This window comes from Pholcus phalangioides, unplaced genomic scaffold (genome assembly GCF_987345545.1).
Source record: "Pholcus phalangioides strain wild (caught in Gottingen) unplaced genomic scaffold, Ppha-v1.0 ptg000007l_1, whole genome shotgun sequence".
NCBI lineage: Eukaryota > Metazoa > Arthropoda > Arachnida > Araneae > Pholcidae > Pholcus > Pholcus phalangioides.
Window position 1 is genome coordinate 43,788,103 of NW_028301600.1, and position 23,116 is coordinate 43,811,218.

The window sequence follows — 23,116 nt, forward strand, 5'->3', positions numbered from 1 at the left end:
AATATCTTTTCTGCTATCAAAGTAAAGGCCAGAAATTTCTTTATTAGGTGCACATATAAACTTCAAATAAGTCCAGACAAGTCTCTTTCTTTTCTCTTATGATTTTACATTTGTCAACCACTTGTAAAAAATCTATGTCGGGGGAGGGGTTTAACATTCGGACACTTGAAGATATGGCAGCAGTTGCGCAATCAAATACTACAGATCATTCACAGTTTAATGCTGCTGCTCTCAGTCTAACTCATTTGCCAGTGGGTTTTTGCGGTGATGTACTTGGTGCATGCACAATGAATGAGCGTGTATCTAGGAATGAGCAAACTTTATAATGAAACTGTTAAAAATTTGGTCAATTCCCGTTTTTCAAACACAGTGCACGACCAGTAAACATTGAAATATTAATGATGTTTTTATTTATTTTACTTTTTGAACCACAAAATAACTATAACAAACTATAGTGTGTCAATCATAGAATTTTAAGTAATATTAAAAAACTTGAAAAAAAAAATTCAATTTTGTCAATTTCTATAAAATTTAAGTGTGATGCGCGATCGGAAGATGTCAGCCAATTTTAAATTTTATTATGTTGCTTTTCTTATTATTAATATTAAAAGAGGCAACTTTTTCACGCTATAGCAGTTTGGAAAAAAACCCCATTTTTTTTACCCATCTTGCTACACGAGGCAGATAAACACGGTACTCATTCTCTGTTGATCGACACTGGAACCTGTCGTGATTTTGTGGATCCAGGACCACCTTTATCACACACGAGAACCAGTGCTAATATAATCGTGGACCCCTTTTTTATTTAGGACAGATTTGACATTTTATTTAGGACAGATTTGACATTTTATACTTTTCAGATTTCCTGATTCACAGAAGTCACAATATTAGATGCTTGTTATTTGCTCTATCCCCATGCTCTAGTGTCGGCCTAGATATTGAGAGCTTGTGACAGTAATTCTTTCAGTCTGGTCTAAATATTCTGTCCCAACACTCATTATGGGGAACAATACATCAATTCCATCACTGACCCTTTTCTAGTCTGAGTTTGTCCTTTCTTGAACTCTCTCTCTCATTCTATCACATGCATATACAAATTAGTCATTACACCATAGCTAGTCGACTTGATTAACACTAGAAGGACCAAGCTGGTCATTTTGAACCATTGTCAATTTTCTCACGCCATTTTCCTAATGAAGCAGATTGTTTAGATTGCTCAAATTTCATGACTTTTCCTTAAAATACCGAAACATGCTATCCAATTATCATTAGTTAAAAAAAAAAAAACAGTGGAAATATTTTTAGGTTTACCTAAAAAGGGAACACAACCGGTCAATTTGACCAGTAACCTTATAGTCACTTCTATTGTATGGACAGCAAATATTTCATCGAATTGTGACATCAAATTTCTTCCAATGTAGATTCTATGATGAAATAAAAATATCAAAACAAGTGGTACATTTTTAATGGGTAAGAAATCCGTGAGCAGAGAAAATACCTATAAATAATCTATTATGAAAAAAGAGCTATTGAACTATGTAAAAAGTATGATGTGCAAATGCAACTGCTGCTATAATGTTCAGACTAAATATTTTTCATAGTTTACAATGAGGAATTTAAAATAAAATGTAATTATTGAATTTTATTTAAAAAAATCGTATAATTCATATTTTATTGCTTACCTGCATTTATATGTACATTCAAACATAATAAAACTTATGAAAATTCAAGATTTTATAGTGCAAATCGACCTGATATTTTGACTGGTATCGGTCCTTCTAGTGTTAAAAAAAATAGTACAGTCAAGGCTCATTATCATGACCCCATCGTCCCATTGACATTGGTTGTTATATTGGAAGGTCAGAATACTTCACATTTTGAACGGTATTGGTCCTAGTGTTAACAAATAATAGTACAGTCAACGCTGTACTATTATCCCTGTTATCAGGACCCCTATCGTCCCGTCGAAAATGGACATTATATTCTAAGGTTGTTATATCAAAAGGAAAAACATATAGGTATTCGCTATATATAAAAACATTTGTGATTTATTCTACTGGTCGTTGTTATGGAACAACGGACATTATATTCGAAGGTTGTTATATCAAAAGGAAAAACATATAGGTATTCGCTATATATAAAAACATTTGTGACTTATTCTACTGGTCGTTGTTATGGAATGGTCGCTATAACAAGCGTCGACTGTAATAAGTAAAATATTGTAAGACCTGAATTTTTTGTTAGGGGAAATTTTTTTTTCAGTATTTGTGTGTGGGAGCATATTCAGTAGCTCTGTAGTTGAGTACAGCCATCCATAGAAATTATTAAAAATCCATAGCAGTTGGAAACTGGATATAAAATTCAAAACTTAGTAACTTTCTAGAAATATTGTTTTTAACTTGAACTTCTCTTAAGTGATGAATGAAAACATTTTTTTTTATTGGAAGTTTTCACTAAAACTAAATGGCTTAGAAATTAGCTATTGGACAACAATGAGAGTGTGCACCCTGTATATTTTTTTACACAACTAGTTCACAGATTTTGAAAGATTTTTCAGTTTTCAATTTTTTTTTCAGTCAACCAGTTCTTTTGTCATTCTTATATAAACATGTATATTGTTATGATCTACCATTTTGCATTGCATTTGATTTATTTTTCAGATGGAAAGGCCACGTAGTTACTCTTTACCTAGTCGATTGTCATCTCAAGTGGCTGTTCCAGTATTGGGCCAATTAAAGTACATTGCAACAAATTTTGTATCCCAAACATTTCGATTTCATACTGGGCTTGGAGCTGAGCTGTATGTACATGAAATAATGGCTGAAAGCAAGTTGTCATTATTGATACCATGCATGCTTCTGTAAGTATGGCTCACATTGTTTTACTTATGATGCATGAATAGAGTGTTCAACGAGAAATAATTGTATGTAATAAGGTGGGTAACCAATCTCTTTTCCTGTTATGATCCTGCAACTAAGGCTTTGGACAAAGGCAAAAATGTGGACGTTGTCTATCTTGATTTCCAAAAGGCATTTTATCAGGTCCAACACTGTGAACTCTTAAACAGGGTTCGCACATCCTTACAAACTCCTTACAAACTCCTTAAATACTCCTAACTTTTCATTTCCTTCTGGAAGGGCCCATATAACTCCTTACTTTTTGCAGCCACCCCTGAAAAGGTCTTCTTTTTTTTTTTTTTTTTTCTCTGAAGGGATGATCTTTCTTAGAATAGGCATTCCCCATGGTGATGAATAGCAAGCATTGCCTAGAAAAATAAGAGGAAGCTTCCCCCGAATATAAAGAGGAAGAAAAGAGAAAAAAAAACGCTCTCTCCCTTTGTAATAGGAAATGTGAAAGCAGGGGATGGGATTGGAACATCCAATGGTTGTGCATACCTGCCAACCGTTACGATTTTGTCGTATTTAGTAAATTAATACGATTATACGCTTTTGGTTCTAAAAATACGATTTTTTACCGAATCGTTAGTTTTGACGTGTTTTCCTGCCTATGTCGCAAATTGGTCAGCGTTGGAAATCGATGGTCCGTAACGAACGGCATCACTCCGCTGAACCAGTAGCCGAAAATTCCCCCATGCCCAGTGGTGAGAAAGTTTTTTTAAGTTTTTACTAATGCGGCGAAACAATGTCTCGAACCTCCTATATTACGCAGTATACTGAGTGCAGACCTCGCAGCTTTCCTATTTTTCCTACTATTTTCCTACTTTCGCCGCAATCGTCTTTTTTTTTTTACTGCAATTCTCTCCTACTATTCCTATTTTATCCCTCCTTCCCATTTGCTTACAGCCAATATCTCACTACGAAAATTCCGAGAAACCGCGAAATGTCACTGCTTTCCGCAGTTTTTTTGACGTGTTTTATTCACATTAAAACTCGCTACTGAAAAAGAAAGGAAAAAAAATTTTGAGTAAGGGACGACGACAAGCGTATCTTTTCGCCGCCGCGCCTTAAAATGCTAAAAACTGAAGTCCAGTGGGGAAAGCGAATCTGTTTCGCAGATTGGTTGCCGTAAATAAAAAGGCAAAAAAAAAAAGAAGAGGAACAGGCTCTATCCACACACAAGAGATTCCATGAGAGAGAATGGGTTTATCTCTCCTGGGATCCCGTAATGAGCGTTCATCCCTGAAGCCAGGTTTTCCTAGGAGTAGGCTTTTTGCGCCGCGTGAACCTAACTGGATCATTTCGTGTCGGCAGAAATGAGTTACATAATGGCGTTACGCATTTGCGTTTTCCAAGCGTGGCGCATCGGCTCAGGATGGCTATATAGTATATGACCCTGGCGTCATCTACTCTATCGGCTGCATGCTCTGGTTTAAAGGGAAGAGACACAACACGAAAATGAAGGGAAGATCGCTGAAACGCGCGGCACACGACGCTTAACTCACTAGAAGCAGTCTGCCAATCACGCCCGATGTAAAGCACTGTCGTGAGCCGTATTGCGCTCTATAGGAAAACAGTCGTACTGCTTTTCATATTGATGAATAGACGGCGTGTCGCGCTGGGTGATTCGCGTTGCGCGCGGCATAGAAAACCTGCTAGTAAAACCCGGCTTTTAAAAGTGACAGCCCGAGCCACGTCTGGTTTTACAGGAGGGGAGGGGGGAAGGACGAGCCGATCAGCCGCTATAGCTGAACCCACTTTTTTTAACCTTTTAACCTTCAGAAAATAACTTTGGGGTATCTTTATGTTAGGAGTCATTCAAGTATTACGTCAGCATGGATGGGGGATTTTCGATTTGCTGACTTGATGACGTGGAGGGGGGGGTTGGATGATTCTTACGTCATCAACCACCCTTTATAAAAAATATGAAATATTCTTAATGGCGTCTTACTCTGTGCGCGAAAAACGAGTAAAACTTTTCACTAGTTTGTGGGCACCTGAACTAACATTCTCCCTATTGAGTCCCCTACAGAGCCATTCTAGTGATCTTCAAATACTTAGCGGATCCAAATGGTCTGGAGCTGTGCCGCGCGTCATATAAGTGATCCGTCATTATGCCGCAGATCATTGCATTTTTAATTGGGTTGCTGTATTTTTGAAATATGACATCCATATTTTTATGGGCATCTTTTTCTTAGCCACCTCGTTGAACATTTTACCTGTTGTGGCATTGTATTTGTATCTCTCTCTGGCAGAAGTGGCCACAGCTCAAGCAAGATAAAAACAAAATTTATTGCAAACTCAGTACATCACTTCCGATTTCTTTAAATCATTTTAATACTATATACTACCGCAACTCTCTCTCTTCTTTCTTACTACACTTCTCAATACCTAATCTTGATCATCATGCTCTGTTACTGTTCAAATTTGTGTTCTCTTGTCGCTTGTTACTTGTGCATACAGTCACGGCATATCTCTTCCTTTTCAGCTGAAATTCCTACCCATCATACCCTTTATTCTGAAAGTTGAAGTCTTGGAAACATTGAAAAAGAAATTAAATGAAAATCAATTCACATGTGGGCTTCTTTTATTGTCTAGTGGTGCAATTTTTTTTTCGGAGGGGGCGTGGCCCCATGACACCTTAAAAACTCCTTACTTTTCATTTTGAAAATTTTGTATGAGCCCTGAAGAGTTGCTGCAAATATAAATAATTTTGTAAGAAAAATCTTTGTTGGCTGTGGTTTTTATTTTGAATAATTGGAGGGGGAATGAGAATATCACTTTTAGAATTTTTATAATTTATGTGATGCTGTTATGAGTTATATTTTTGACTAACACTTGAAGGTTTTAGAACACTTTGGTGATGACAGAAAGCATGTACGTGGATTGATTATTTTATGAATTCTTATGATGTTGGGTAACAAATCAAAACTTGTAATTTTTGAACCACTTCTACATCTATATTTTTGAGAAGAGGGAAAGTTTGTTTGCAAATTAAAAATAAATTTGCATATGTGCCCCGCCCCTTTTTTTTTGCTGTAAAACTTGTAAGTTATGAAGTTTGCCATGACTCCTTAAAAACTGCTTGAAACTCCTTAAAAAGTCCTTAAAAACTCCTTGCTTTTCATTTTGAAAATTTTGTATGAACCCTGTTAAAGCATTTATATGAGATTGACATTGAGGAGGGGAACCATTTAAATTGGATAGAATAGTGATTGTGAGATAGGTCTTAGCAGGTTATGGTGAACAGGGAATTTTCTGATTGGATGGCTGTCACATGGAGTCTCTCAAGGAAGTGTCCTTGGTTCCATACTCTTTTCACTTTTAATTGACAGACTTGATCAAGGTTCGCCGCTAAAAATAATGACGCAACTTTACAATTATTGTTATTTGCTATATACACATTTGAAAGAAAATTAACAAGAGCGTCCTCTGTACTTTTTGCCTTTCTGAATCCAAATTGGTTCTCACTAAAAAAATTAATGCTGTCAAGAAATTTAATTATTCTGAATTTAATTATTTTTTCTATGACCTTTGAGAAGACATAGTAAAGAAATCGGTCTGTAATTATTAACATTCTTTTTGTCCCCTTTCTTGTGCATTGGAGGAACGATTGCAAGTTTCAGGCACTCTGGAAATTTGCCAGTGATAAAACTTAAATTAAAAATAAACGATAAGACATCACTTACATATGGTGCAATGCACTTCAATGTTACGAAATTAATTTTGTCAAATCCTGACGATTTTTTGGAGTGTAAAGAATTTATTATACTCAATACTTCATGACTATCCGTAGGGTATATAAAAAAAAATTTCTCAAAAAAATTTAAATTTGAACAATTACAATGAATTACAATTATTAGGAAGATCATTGTTACAAAAATTAGAAAAAAAGTCATTAAAACATTCAGCAATATCAATTGGATTCGTTATTTCACCAGTTGTTTCAGTAAAAACTGTGCCAATGCTGCTATATTTATCCTCACCAATTAATTTGTTAATTAAATTCCATTGAGATTTTGAATCACTGTTTGCTTGAATAAATGCTGCAGTATAATAGTCATTCTTATTTTGTTTTATCTCATTGTTTAACATATTTCTAAATGTCTTGAAATTGTATCGCAACTCAATATCAAACGGTTTCTTTTTAATTTCTTTCAATAATCTATGTTTAATTTTAATTTTTTCATAAATTTTTTTCTTAATCCAGGGTTTTCTTATTCTTTTATTATACTTTACTCTAGTAGAAGCATCAATACAATTCTTAATTAAATCCAAGAAAGTATTCATTGCCGAGTTTGCAGATTCACAACTGTAAACAGTATCCCACGTAACCATTTTACAAGATCAATCAATTGATTTTTATCAAGATAGGTAAAGCACCTTGTTTCACAATTTGAGTCATTGCTGTCATGATCTTTTTCTAAATAAAATAAAGCCATTTTATGATCACTTATGCACAAATCGAGAAGTACAGCTTTTTTTGAAATTTCTGGATCTACAAAAAATATGATCTATGCAAATTGTCGTTTCATCGATTTCTCTAGTTGGAGAATTAATTAACGATTCAAATCCAGATCTTGACATCAAATTCACATAAGAAAAAATATTTAAGTCTTCAGATCTTAAAATATCAATGTTTAAGTCACCGATCAAATACATATCTTTATCTCGTTTATAATCAAGGAAATAATTAATTTTGTTCATGAATGTGTCAATAGAATACATGTGATACCTATAAATGCTTAATAATATAAATTTGTATTTCCCGTAAGTGCAATCAACCAACAGTGAATCAACACATGTCATCTCATTTAAATGCAACTGATTAAAAATTATACTTTCAGAAAAAAATAGTGCTATACCACCAGAGCGATTTATGTTTCCACATTTAAATAAACTTCTGTACCCATGTATCTTATAAAATGAAGTTTCGCATTCAGAGATCCAGATTTCACTGAGTATTATTATTGAGGGTTTTATATCAAGCTGATCTAAATATGCTACAAAGATGTCAAAATTTGCACGTAAACTACGTATATTTAAATGGGCCATGGTAAGATTATTTATATTGTCATAACAAAATATGTTGAAATCATCAACTGTAGAAAATGTCAAATTCTGATCCATTTAAAAAAAAAAAAAACCAAAATCAATCACATACCTGAGTTACAAATTTTTCAATATATCTGAATTCACTACGCGAAATGATCGATCACCTGATTGCTTTCTCATTAGAATCTTACCATCTTTGACCCACACAAAAGTAAAACCCTTCTGTTTCACAACTTCCTTGGTCTCCTTGAGAAGTAGTTTATTCTGCTGCGTGAGGTGCTTGTTGATAAACACTCGCTGTTGCTCTGAGAAGGCACCATGGATGTCTTTTGCCGTCAAACACATTTTTCGTGATGCGGTAATGTAGGCATCTCGAATGTCCCGTGAATGGAATTGTGCAACGATTTTGTCAGGTTGTTGGTCACAGTAGTTTCTGATCCGGTGTGCGACATCAATGTCCATCTCCGATACCTCAAGTCCAGCTTTCTGTCTGATCGTGGATATGATAGTCTTCACATTTTCATCTTTCGTGCGTGAAATTCCAGAAATCTCTATATTCTCAAATATTTTTATATTATAATATATATATATATTAATATCATATATCATAGTCGTACCAATTTAGCTGATTAATGGTTACCCAAGATTTACAATGATGAAGTTACAATTCCTGAAGTTACAATACATAAGGGACAACTCCAGGTTGTGGTGTTGCAGGGAGTTTTTCTCTAATAGTTTGTTAATGAAGGGAATAGAGTTTACCTCCGAGGATTGTGAATTTTCCTCTTACAAAGCAAAGTTGTGAATAAATGGAATAACTTACCCCTAGGGGTCATGAATTATACCACAATTGACACTTTTAAAAAGAAATATGATATTTATGTTGGATCAAGAAGCTATCCGTACTTAGATAAGACCCCTGTAGCAGAATGTGCCAAAATCTGCAACGTATGATGCAAAACAATCGGTGCTACTGCAGAACAATTTGGAAGAATTTTAAGAAAAGTAGTGAGAAGAAACACTATTATGGGAATTTTTACTGTCGGAACATTTCCAGTCAACCAAGGGTTTGTTGCAGAACAATGCAAAACATTCTGCTTTGGGGATAAGACAATCATAATTTTTTATGGGCAGTGTATTATTTTATTATGATTTTTATTTTTTTTCATGGTAGTTGCTATTTTTGGGCTGATGTACTTAAGATACATATTTGATATCCATATTTTTTTACTGGGGCATCTTTTTTCAGCCACGTCGTTGGACATTTTGCCTGTTGTGGCCTTGTATGAACAAAAAACAAAAATTATAAAGAATAATTACTTGATCAGCATTTTTGTCATTATATTTTCAGACAATTATCACTATTTTTTTTTTCAAACGTTCTTTGTTGGAACTTTGAATATTTTAATATTTGCTGTCTGTTAAAATATTGAATGAATTTTAATCTCAGTATCTTAGTATTTTTTTAAAATTCATAAGGATTTTTTTTTTCATGACTTGTGTATGTATTTCAGTGACAGTGTGATAATTGAATATTTTTTTCACAAAAATGAACATTATTCACAAATAAAAAATGTTTTCATGAAATCGCTTAAAACTGTAGAGAACTATAGCCTTTCTTGCATTAATTTTGAAACTGTTGCTATGGACCTCAGAACAGGGACACACCTCAGACCTAAGGACACACAGAATGATGTCCTTCAAACAAAAAATATGTAAAAAATCTATACAGATAAGAGAAATGTGAATTTTACGAGAAATTAACACACATTCCTTTTTTGTACAAAATGATTAAATTTGTTATTATCGTCAAAGCTATGCATCAACATCTTGTATTTTAATTTATTTGTTTATAGGAATCTTTGGATGAATGAAGAAAAATCTTTGATGGACAAAATTTTAGTGCTATCTAAGGTTTGTATGTCAAATATCATTTTGAAATATTGAGGTTCACCTGCAAATAACTCCTTTTCCCCAATTTTTCTTTTTCTGAAGTTGTTGAAAAATCAGTTTTTTTGTCCACATGATAATAAAATTATTGTGTCATTAAAACTACTCCATACACTAAAATACCAGAAATGTGCACACTTGCCAACTGTTACGGATTGTCAGTAAATTCTGCAGATGGCTGCACTTAACTGAATGTTACTTTCAGATTTTTTTCCAAGAAAAAAATGTTTTTTGCAGTATTTTCTTTTTAAATCACATTGATCTTTACCCACTATGGCATAACTGTGAATTCATATGCAGATATGATAGTGCAACAACCCAATTCAGTAGAAATAATAATACCAACATAAGTGAACCCAAAATATAAAGAAAAACAACAGCTAGACACGTTTCAGAACTGTATTAAGTTCCTTCTCCAGTAACTAATAAAAAGACAAAATGTGAAAAACCCCATATAGCAGGGTTTACTCGCTGTTCAGGATGCCAAGTTGAAATGACCTGTCACAAGAGATGGAGGGGGGAAAAAATGGGGGAGCTAATTACAGAAAGAGAATGTGATAGTCATGATGGAGAAAAAAAAATTTTCTTGATAACTTTTTCATCATCATCACTACCACATTCTCTTCTGTGATTGGCTCCGCTATTTTTTCTTCCTCCTCCATCTCACGTGGCTGGTCATTTTGACTCTGCATCCCGAACACACACACACAGCCTGTAACCCCTGCTATATGGGGTTTTGTCATTTTTCCTGTCTTTTTATTTGCTACTGAAGACATAAATTGATACAGTTCCAAAACATGTCTAGCTGTTGTTTTCTTCACATTTTGAGTTCACTTACATTGCTATTATTGTTCCTATAACTCACTTTAAGTCAATACATACAGCCCACATTCATACAATGCAATACATACATACAACCACATTCCCATCTGAAGAAGGTGCTGTGGTACAAGGCATACAGAGACAAATGAACTCCAAAGATTTCCATAAGCAACAATTAAATTTATTAGTCAACTAGAATTATCAATTTTTTAACAACGTTAAAACAGAAAATCCATTCAATAGTCATAATGTCGGGCAAGTCTGGTAATAGTATCTAAGATTCAATGTTGGCGTCAGAGAGTACACACTAGCTGAACAGCATCAAAGGGAGGAGATAGACTATCCACCAATCCACTGAATAGGACAGAGGGATGACAGATGGGCGTGGCGAGAATGCAATCATGACGATCCACTGAGACATCCAAAGGCGGCCAGTACTAGAAGACTTGAATTATGAACGACAGCAGTGTTGCCATTCGAGAACAGATAATAGCATCTCAGACACAAGTGCACGTAAGAAAATAATGCTATTGGGACACCTTTTCACCAGAACAAGATACATGGAAAGGCATCTGCTCAAAGTTGTTTTTACATAAGCAAATTTTTGATAACCAAAAATTTACTTAAAAGTCCATTAATAAAGGCCGCTGTGGTGGTCGAGTGGTTATAGTGATGGACTCGCGATGCGAGGATCCGGGTTCGAACCCCACAGTGGTGGTCGGCTGAAGTTGGTTTTCTGTGGTTCCCAACTTCAAGGCGCAAATGCGAGCCCGTTAAAAAGTCTCGCCACAGAGAGCAACAGTCCTACAACGATAAATCATTCAATCATAACACTTCACTCATAGTTTGAAAAATTGGTGGCGGATGGCAGCACTACACATAACAAGCATTACAGAGAAACAAATAACTTCACGTCAGGTTTCACTACATGTACACGCACATTCCCGCATGTACCGATTCTTTGGGGGTTCCGCGGGGGGGGGGGTGCATGTGTGGTGTAGCAGTAGTAGGTAGGGCCTCCAAAACATGGCTCTGGGATCCATGATGTTCTTAAGTCAGCCGCCTCGTTGGGCAATTTGCCTGTTGTGGCGGTGTATTTGTATTTGTAATTAGGCCTTGGATAAGTGCTTGATCAAAGTTGGCATTGCGTATACTCTTTTAATCTGGAAATTTTTCGAGTTTATGTCAGGGAAATTTCAGCAGATTTTGCTGGAAACACCAACTCAAACTTTATCTTGAGTCATTTTGTAATTTTATGTATTTTTAATTTTCTTACAGCTGCCTCCAAAATGGAAGCAAAGGCAGCTAGCAGCAGCTTCAAGCCACTTGCATTTGTTCAACCTATATACGGAGCAGTTGGACTTCTTAAGCATGCGAAAAGACTGTACTCTCAAGCGCTCTAATTTCAGAAGGCACCATAACTTTGATTTTGTTCCAGTTAACCTTCATTTGCAAAGGATGTGTGTTCAAAATGTTACAACTCGAAAAAGTGAGTTTTTGAAAAACCAACCAAGTGTGTGTCAATGTCTTTTTTTCTTAAACTGATGATGTATTCAGGTTCATTGATTGGTTTAGTAGTTTTAATAAATACACCTTCACCTCCCCTGACTTACCGACTTGCCTGTTGTGGCCTTGTATTTGTATAATGATGGCACCTGCATGTCTCAATGAATGTAATTTAGTCAGAAAATCAGCTTTGATCAAAAGAACTCTTCTTTCTTCATTTCATTTCTTTGCCCTGTTCCATTAACTTTAGTGTTTTAGAACTTGTCCAGTGCTCTATTATTTTTCTGTGATTATCTAAGCGCATTTCCGCATAATGCTTCAAATATATGTGATAAAGATGAACTTTTGAAAAAGTTAGAATGTAGAACACCAGTGCAAATGTGGTATGAAGTATATGAAATTAAAAAACCCACCTTTTATGATCTTCAAAAACAAATTTCAGATCTACGCAATGCCTATACAAAATATGTTTGAAGAATAAGTAAAGGGATATTTTTACCAGAAATGTTATGTCATCTAGGAATTATAGTTTAAATTCAAATTAACTATCATTATATGCATATGCAGGTGAAACCTCACTACAAAGATACTCTATATAATGATAAATCCCTCTACAACAATATTTTTTCAAATCTTGTTTGGAATTACCTATAGTCTAATATTTAACACCTCTCGATACAACAATATCTTCTACTACAATAAATCCTCTATTACGATCCTCTATCACAATATTTTCTAAGAGATTTTGAAACTGCTGCAATGATTTTTTTTTTTTTTTGTATATTTCACTCAGTTTGGTTTAATTTGAATTTTGTCCCTTGTTTTCATTCTTCCAAGAGCATCAAATAACATCAGTGTTTTGCACACATGTGATCATTGAAAATGCTGATGAAACTGCTAGTATTAACACTTTCTCTGTAAGACACAAAAATTCAATACTGTAAAATTTTTTTACAGGGGCAATGTATCTGAATGAATTTTATTAAAGTCAGCTAATTAATTATAGTTTTTCATGATGAATAAATACTTTAAAGCATGATATCTGATGGTACTAACAATGCAGATTTAGAGAACATGCCAACAACAACATATATTTGGTGGCATATGATGACAATGTTGCATCCCAATATAACGATAATGGGTCATATTAATAGAAAGAAGGAAATGCTCACAAGCAAAAGAGTTGAAGTAAAAGTATGAGCTTCAAGTAAAAACAAAAGTAAAATCCTAAATGCTAAAAGTAAATCTTTCAATCTGTATTAATAATGATTACTTTTTACTCGCAAGTAAATCCTTCTCATATATTAGTAAAAGGTGAGCAGGAGCCAATCATATTGACCCCTGGAAATCAGCTGTTTTGACCTTTAACTTCTTTCCCTGCAAGAAATCTTCACTCTGAATCTCGAACTGATTGTGTTGTTAACATAGGGATTGTGTTAACATCTTTCAGGAAATTCATAATTTTTTTTTATGTGTGGTGTTTTTTTTTTCATAATTTCCACGCAAATCATTAAAAAAATTTTTTATCAAGCATAATGTCATTAAGCAGTGAAAGTGATACGGAACCTCAAAATAACAGCAATAGTGAGCTGAAATTTATCTATGATGATCTTCGAGCATGTCCAGATATACTAGCCAAATCCGAAAAGGAGAAAAAAAGAAAGATGCAACCATCTTCTCACAGGTGTTAGCTAAATAGAAACATTGTCTGGAAAAGAACTAGATTCTAAAAGTTTCATGAAGAAAGTGACCAATATATGAAAGCGAAACTGAAAAAGAAAACAGATCAGAACTGGGAATAAATCTATGAGGCCGATATTACACTATAAAAGTTTTATAAAAGCTCTTTTATCAAACTTCTATAGTGTAACACCAGCCTTAAACTGATGGATTGGGAAGAGGCCATGCTCAAGGCACTGGAGGGTGTTACAAGTCCCACAGTCAGAAATTGTAAGTGATTTGACAAATTTGATAGTAAAGATTCTAGTCCATAACCATCATCAGCCAGTAGAACAATGCATTCTATGCATTGCTTTTCTGACTTCATAATTTCTCCAGATTCAGGAGTCATGAACAGATCCAGGCCAACTAACATCCACACTCGTGAGCATTTCTCTGCCATCACAAGTTGCTTGAATATTTAGAGTTGGTTTCCCTTTTCAGTTTATGTATTCATTGCTATGGATTTTTGGTTTGAGTATCCTTACATGGGTATGACCAATCACACCAATTGCTGTTGGAAATAGATATATTTTCTCTGCCATAATTCCTTTGCCTCTAGTATTTCATCTTGCATAGCAGGGAATTTTATCCAGCGACCAGCCTGAGTTGTTATACAGTCTACAGCAGCACATAAAGTCACCGATACTATAGCATTTGACACTCCAAGTGTTCAAGGGCGGGGGGCGTCCCCCCCCCCCCCAGCAACAAAGATGGAGCCGGCTGATCTAATGTATATATATGAATTGACATCATCATCATCATGCCCCCCCCAGCAATAATGAATGTGCCCCCCCCCCTTCAGACTTCCAAGTCTATCTCTGCCTATGTCCAAGTTCTTCAATTTCATTTTGATAGCAAGGATCAGCAAAATACTGCAAACATATTTTCATTTTTTGTGGCACTACCTCTACATTCTAGAATATTCGTTTGAAAAGTGATTTGTAAGCCATTCCAAATTATTTTATTCACAACAAAATAAACTTAAGATCAGAGGTATGTGGGGTTTGACAAGGATTGTAATTTGCAACTTTTTCCATGTTCACTAACTTAGCCATAACGGAATGAAAATGTAAAACAACCTTTTACTTCACAGATGAGTCTGCTACTGACCAGACTCATCATTTCTGAAGGATTTGCTCTTGTAAGTAAGTAGAAGGTGATTTTTATTATTAATCATATACTTCAGTCTGAGTAAAAGGTTAACTGAAGAAGGGTTTGCTTTTACTAAAAAAGTAAAAGGTTTTTCTTTTTTAATTAATGTGAGAGGAAGGGTTTACTTAATTTTTCATAAGTAAAAGGTTTTCCCCTCTTTTTAATAATATAGCTCAATCCCTTTACAACAATATTTTTTTCTGGTCATGCAAAATATTGTTATAATGAAGTTTTACTGCATATTGCTTTACTAATTTTATTACTAAGGAAATATGAATGAAAATGCTCAAAGAGAGACATTACTACACCAAATGAGGCTAATGACGCAAAAGAAAAAAAAAAATTCTAACTTTAACTATGAGGCTGTTTTAAAGTGCACTTAGTTAAAAGCTAACATTATAGTTGTCAGTCTCTATATTCTCTTCCTAGAGCATTTGTCTTATTTCAGTGATAACAATTTTTCAGATCAGTGTTTCCCAAAGTGGGCAATATCTCCCCCTGGTGGGCAATGGAATGGTCTGGTGGGGGCGATAAAAGCTACTGGTTTAACCAAGGCCGGATTAACCCATATGAAGGCCCTAAGCACTCATGATTTTGGTGTGTGTGTGTGTGTGTGTCCCCCGTCTCTCTTTACTTTTAACCTTATGTATAACCCATGGCCCTTCATGACAATTAGATCTGTTTATAATTTTCGAGTGCAAGTAAGTAGGGCCCGATTTCCACATGGGCATTTGCTCAGGGTCCCATGTTTTAGTGGGCCTCCAAACTTATAATAGTATATATTTTACTCAAATTTTCATAAATAATTTTATTTGGTAAAATTTTGTAAAAATCGAAGAACTTTCCCTCAATTACATCACACTATTTCCAAAGTGCCCATTATTAGCAAATGCCACGACTTGGGAACCTCAAGTGCTGCGAAGGCCTCATAACAATTTGATGTGGTTAAAATTTTTGAGAGAGTGAGTGTGCAAATTGGAAAGCAGGTATTTTTAGGTGGGGTGGGTTGGCTAGGGGAAGAGTGCTCAGAAAAATTTGTTTTGCCTATGTTGCTGTTGAGACGGCTCTGGGCTTACTTTATGGAAATTGCGCGAAATCTCAATCCAAAAACTGAGCATTAACGTGAGTTCTTGTTTGCAATTGGATTAAGTTTCTCTTCTTTTGCGTCACCCTTAGTAAGTAGAAATAGAAATTTACTGTCGCTTGGGGGAAGGGATCCTGTATCTATTTTGGCACCCCCTTCTCATAATTTATAAAGGGAAAAAAGTGTAAACTCGATGCCCTTCCTGGTCCATCACTCAGGGAACAGATCCTCCCAACCTCCCTCTTTTAGTTGTGGCCCTGGTCAACCAATAAAAACCTTCAATTATGAAGTCAAGTGCTCTTGAAATTTAAAATGTTAGGATTTTCTACTGGATGGTTGATGCGCAGAAAAAAATTGTACATTTAAAAACAATGTACTAATTTATCTTTTTTATGGTGCTTTTTTTCCTCTGGATGCCCTAAGCACATGCTTATTTTGCTTAATAGTTAATCCAGCCCTGGGTTTAATATAGGATCCTATAGGTTCACTTGCGGGGGGGGGGGGCGATGAGAGAAAAAATTTCAGAAAAAGGAGGCAATGAATCAAAAAGTTTAAAAAACTGTGTTTTAGATAATAAAACATATCTCTACAACACAGGATGTCTCAGGACCAGGTTTATAAACTTGGAAGGAATAGGATGTGCTCAGACAACTTGGAATCAAATAGCAATGCAGTTGCTATGTGATTTCTATGAGGGATTTTTATTTGCGCACTTTTCAGGGGCTCTCCAGGAAAATAAAACAAATAGTAAATTTTGTGAGTAAATAAAGGAAAGAAGCTAAGGGTCTCTGCCATAGAAAGTTATTTTAGAAGTGTTCCGCAAATCAAAAGATTGAGAAATCCTGGCATGGATTCTTTTTAGTTATAGCCAATGCACTCTTTATATTCTTTATTTTTTATTTTTTATATGAATATTTTGCAGCTGGTGTCTATGATCTGGTCACTGTGGGAGCATTTTCAGCTTTCACCATGGGATTTGTCGATGGAGGACTTCTCAGAAGATTGAATAGACTTAAAGGTGTTCGTCCATATGTGAAGAGGTACGAAGTTTTTGATTCAATAGTAATAAATATATACATAGTTTCATAATTTTCCATGCATCCTATGCCTATCTTTTTTTCAAAAAATAGAGCTTGCAGTGCCACACTGTTTTGGTCCTTGGTACTGAAATCTCTGGACTATTGATTTTAGAACAACTTAATTCTAAATTGTAAATGCTTTTCACATCAAATATGGTTGAATTTGGGCCAACAGGTGTTTTACAATCAGGCTGTAAACATATCTCTACTTCGATTATAGCTAGCCTGTATTTTGCCCATTTCTGCTGCAATTGTTAATAATACAGTATACTCTCAATAAACCGGTTGTGCACTAGTGTGGCCCATATACTAATCCAGCATTTTTTAGGCGGGTATTCCTTGAGACCCCCCTTCCTCCATAGAAGAGAAAAACATGTCAGTGCATGCATTTGTGTAGAAGTTTGTATTATTTGAATGGGCTTTTTCAATAGATTTCAGAGACCAGCACACCCTGGTCTGATATGTGCCGGATTAGTGAGAGTCTACTGTACTGCATTTCTCATGTTTAATTATGACAAAGCATCACATATTTATTTTTAAATTAGGGACATAAGAAGTGCTGTCCTGGGTCCAGACCCAATATCCAGAGCTGCTGAGGCTATATACCGAATTGATCAATTACATGAAGAGATAGAGAAAGATATTCAAGCTTTGCTTGAATATTTGGATCCACTGGAACCAACTGCCACCAATAAAATCCTCAATTCTTTGAGTCGAAAAGTACATTTCTTATATATTTTTATTTTTTCTGTGAAGCTTGAATATTTTATGAATAATTTTCTTATAATTCTATTGTGTTGCAATCTCGTGTAAAAATTAACAATATTGTCCATTTAAGCAATTTTGTTTGCTCAGAACTGTAACAAAATTTATAAATGAATGAAATAACATCAAGCAGAAAAATATTTTTCAACATGAAGATTTTTAAAAAAAAAGTGTCTGGAGCGAGTTAATGGATGGTATGCATCCATTATGCTCGTTTAATAAACACAAAAAGATTTCATAATTTTCAATGTTTTCAATATAATGCATGGCTGATACTGAAATACATGTGGCTCAGCACCTTGGCATACATACTCTGCTATAAATTATCCAGCTGTTCCTGGGACTTCAGTTCCTGCTCTTCAGTAGTGCTTTTTAAAGCTCTGTGAGAGATCTAGTCAGTGAATGGTATTGTGAGAGCAGTTTCTCTAGTATGTCCTAGACATGCTCCATTTGCATAGATGCCAAGTCAAGTCTTCCGGATGTTCTGAGAGGCTTTCAAATTTTGACAGTATCTTGTAGAGTTCCAAAATGTTCTTAAATCCCTCAAGTTTTTACTATGAAATAATTAATGCTTTCCTTACACATAATTCCTTAGTTTTCTCTGGGGAAAATGATGTCAAATCTGCCACCCCCTCCCCCCAAAACGTTGTAGTGACAACCAGTCTGTGCTTTTCCAAGTCACAAATGCGAGTCAGTTTTCCCTTTATAAGTCTAAAAGTTTACAGTGAACCACAAACTAATATACATTCATATGCATGCCATGCCAATTGCAAACATTTATGACAGCACTCACTGAACACATAATAGGTATTGCTGTATGCACACACCTCTATAGGTACAGCAATATAGTTCCAACATGTTTGGGCCTGTTCTGTGATGAAACGGTAGTAGATACCTGCAGTGGGAGTAGACTGAGGTTTTGGATGTTTGAAAAAAAATAGACAATCAGCATTTGTGCTGTCAATAGTCATTATGCATTGGCTCAAGATATCTATTATTTCACTTCTGTTAATTCTCAGCGGTTATGGTTATAGTTACAAAAATTTTAAAATAGTCAATGGTAACAACCAAAATTTTATTGCAGAAATGGAACAAGCACTATGAAAAGCCACCAAGTACATTTGAATTTTTGCTTCAAATCCAGATTTGTCTACGTAAAACCTCCAAAAAATTTGGAAATAAAGTGCAAAAAAATAAGAGTTTTTTACAGCAAGATCAATACTTTACTCGCATCTGCCATGAAGTTCTTGTTAAAACATAAGTAATAAATCCAATTTCTCATCAAACTAGTTTGCTAAGCTTTCTCATGTTTTGGGGAGAATTTCACTGTAGATGTGAGAGAAAGAGAGATCATAAAGATTTGAAATATGCATGTTTACTTTATCATATTTTGTGCATTCACAATTTTACTATGGCAATGCTGGATGTTTTTGCTAGTTATACAATAAAAATAATATTTACATTGACAAAAATAGCAAAGTAACACTTATGGTTTTTTTATAAAGGAATATTTAATTTTTTTCTGCTTAATTTATGGAATTTTCCGTTTTTATAACCCTGCACAGTTGTGGGTTGCTTGGATTTCTCTGCTCTGTAAGGATAATCTAAAATAAATGAGTTCTTATTGTTGATCCTTATTAGTGTTACAAAGTACAGTATGTGACAATATTTCATTAATTAAACTTCAGTACAGTTCATTTTAAATATTGCATTGTTAAAAATATACAATTACACACAAACTAAAAGAAAATTATAAAATTAAAAACACTAAAAGCTAAAAATTGTGGTTTAAAAGTTGGGAATGAGTAGAGGTATATTAATAAAATAAATGAATAGATAAAAAATGGTTAATAGCCTAAAACCTAAATAACATTGAAAGATTAAAAAGCAAAATTTTCATTCAAACATAAGGTTGTAAATAAACAGAGTAGATTGTTTGTGTTTTTCCCAAGGCATTTTCTGTAGTTTTATATCGAAGCTTTTGTTCTCTATTTTTGATACCATCATGCCAAATGTGAGTTTGATACTGTGGGGTTGTTTAACTTTGGATTGTTTTATGTTTGCGTAAAGGATATAGATTTTAAGGACTTGCCTATCTTATTCTGATATGTTTACACATTTCAATGTGTTTTTTGCTCAACTTTTAATTTTCTTATTTTTTTATTTCCAGGCTAACCTGATCACTCATAGTTGTGCTGCTCAGTCGGTTAGTGATATGATTTCATTTTGGGAGAAAATAAGAGCAATTTATGAGCAAACAAGTCCAAGTACATCAAATTCTGAGGGAACAGGTTCAGATGCAGCAACTTCTTTGAAAGGTTCAAACCCATCAATTTCTGAAGAAACAGGTTCCGGCACATTTTCTGAAGAAACAGGTTCCAGCACATTGTTTTCTGAAGAAACAGGTTCTAGCACATCAACTTCTGGGGAAACAGATGAAAGCATGTCAACATCAGCTTCTCAAAAAACCATTTTCAGTGCATCTGAAGTTTCTCAAAAGACAAAAGAAAAGCTATTGAAAGGTCTTGGAAAGCCAGCAAAAGCAATGTCTGATGAAACAATTGAGAAGCTAGCTATAAAACAATGTGAATTAATGGAGATGGACAAAGAGTTTTTTGCAGCAGCTAATGATGATATAGGGGAAGAAGAGTATAAAGGAAAGATTATGATTGATACAAAGCTCTCAAAAGGTTTTCATAGTGACAAAGCACCAGAGAAGTGCTCCGTTGAAATGCTACCAACTAATAATGTCAGAGAAAAGTCTTCAACTGCTGAGAGCGGAGTAATCTCAGATAAGAATAAGCTACCCAAAAGTGATACAGTCAAACTCTTAACAGATACTGATGAGAACAAGTCATCAGGTAGTTGTGCACATTCAAGTGAAAGAAAGTTAATTGATGATTCCCTTGAAACCTTTTCTACTGATTTGGCTGAGTGCAAATCATCATATAATGATTCAGATGAGAAAAAGCCAAGTGATAATGATAAAAAAAGGGAGTTAACAGATTCTGGAGCAAATGGAGCATCTATGTATTTCTTAGATGATAGCAAGTCACCCCAAGGTAGTTCAGTAAAGCTTTCAATAGATTCTGATAAAAACAAGGCATTAGATATTTACATACATTCAGATAAAAGCAAGTCAACTGATGATGATAATGACCACAAAACATCTTCAGATTCCAATGTGACTGAAGCATCAAATAATGATTCACATGAAAGTTCATCAACTGATGAAGACAAGACTCTCTCTGCTGCTAATTCTGAGAAGAGCAAAACACCAGAGATTATTTCTTCTGAGGAAACGTTGAGTGATAAGGAAAGGGAGTTTGCAGATTCTTGGGATAATGGAAGACCTGCCCATTTCTTAGATGATAATAAACTGATCGAAGGTGATGTAGTGAAGCTCTCAATAGATACTGATAAGAATGAAGATAGAAGCCTCAAACATCCAGGTGACAATAAGTCAGCTGATAATAATCACCACAAATCATCTTCAGATTCTATTATGATCAAAACATTTGATAATGATTCTGGTAAAAGTATGTCATCTGATGTTAGCAATGAGACTCTTTCTACTGAATCTGACGAGAATGATGCATATGAGCATATCTGTGATAACAAGCCTTCTGAGGGAAATTCAAGAAATCTTTTGAAAGATTCTTCCGAGTCATTTGATGTTCATCAAAATAACATTTCCATTGATTGGTCCGAGCAAACTAAGTGTACTGGGTGTATACCAAAAAAGTATGAAGATAGAAAGGAAACCAAACAACTGATAAATTTTTCAGACCCACCAAAAACTGATAAAATCAAATTAAAAGAGCTGATACCAAAAAAAGGTGTTGAAACATTTTCTGAAGAACTACAACCTCTGGTGAGTTTAATATTAAACACAGTGAAAGACTTAGACTCCTATATAATGATACAGTAAAACCTGCATAAAACAGAACATCAACATACCAAAATAATTTTCAATTCCAGACATATTTTATAAATGTGAACGCAAGGTTGGCCTTAAGAATTTTGCTGCTCAGTGCAAAAAAAAAATTTGCAGCATCTAAAAAAAATGTATATAATTACTCCTCAACTTACAAACTTTTCGAGTTGCAAACAGAAATGTTTTAGCACTCTCTTGGTTTACACAGCATATAACAAAACTTATACAAACAGTGTGAAGGAGTAGAAAACTAAGATATATTGAGGGGAAAAAATGTACATTTTATTACATTCATTTTTATAATAAATATTTGGGGGAGGGATCTCATCCTCAATCAAAGTTTATACGGCTATGCCCAATTTTTTTTGTTGCTTCAGGGACACATTGATAGGTTGACTTGTAATCAAACACTATGTGTAATGATAAAAAATACTTTTGAGTAATAATTTACAATAATTAATTGTTGAAATCATCAAGAAGTCATGATTTATTTTCGAGCCAAATATATGCAAATATTTTATTATGTAAATCTTAAAGTTTGTGTGAAACTTTTTAATAGTTTTTATCACGTAATTATGTATGACAGTGTTTTGACCGCCGGGTCCTGCCATCAGTTAAACTGGGCCATGAATGATTCACTGTTTCATTTTTCCTCATTACTTTGTGTTAGTAGTGTGCATGACTGGGCCTTCCACTTACGAAAAGAAATAAACAGGGTTGCAGTCTCCCAAAGATTGAGAACCGTTGATATATGGGATAAGTGAAATGGATATTTTCAGAGCAGCATACAAAAATTAAAACCTGGAAATGTTGCCAAAAATAAGCTCTTTGAGCAGAATGTTGAGTCAGAGTTAATTACATTGTAGTTAATTTGACAAACACCAATCTAATTTATTGCAACTAATTGCATTAATATTTAGTCATGCCAGAATACTGGTTATAAATTTTTTCTTGAATCCTGTGGGAGGACAAGTTAAGATGAAGATTATATACCAGAGGCTGGGGGTGGCTCTAGGTCTGTGTAACTTATGCGGAGCACTGGCATCAAAGGGACAATAAATCAGGGGTAAGAAAAAAATAATTCAACAAAAGTTTGTAAAAAAATGTTTGGCTGTTCTATCAATTTTCATGAAGTCAGGTGCACCAG

General features: G+C 34.6%; 1 protein-coding gene across 1 annotated transcript in view; it reads left to right on the forward strand.

Annotated features, from left to right (window-relative positions):
* Nucleotides 1-23,116, forward strand: part of LOC149085335 (uncharacterized) — a 111,873-nt gene that overhangs the window by 54,125 nt on the left and 34,632 nt on the right. The window contains exons 11-16 of the mRNA XM_089233297.1: nt 2,661-2,860; nt 9,809-9,866; nt 12,003-12,213; nt 17,111-17,228; nt 17,813-17,987; nt 20,203-21,906. Coding sequence (XP_089089423.1) covers nt 2,661-2,860; nt 9,809-9,866; nt 12,003-12,213; nt 17,111-17,228; nt 17,813-17,987; nt 20,203-21,906 — 2,466 coding nt within the window. The remainder of the gene's footprint in view (nt 1-2,660; nt 2,861-9,808; nt 9,867-12,002; nt 12,214-17,110; nt 17,229-17,812; nt 17,988-20,202; nt 21,907-23,116) is intronic.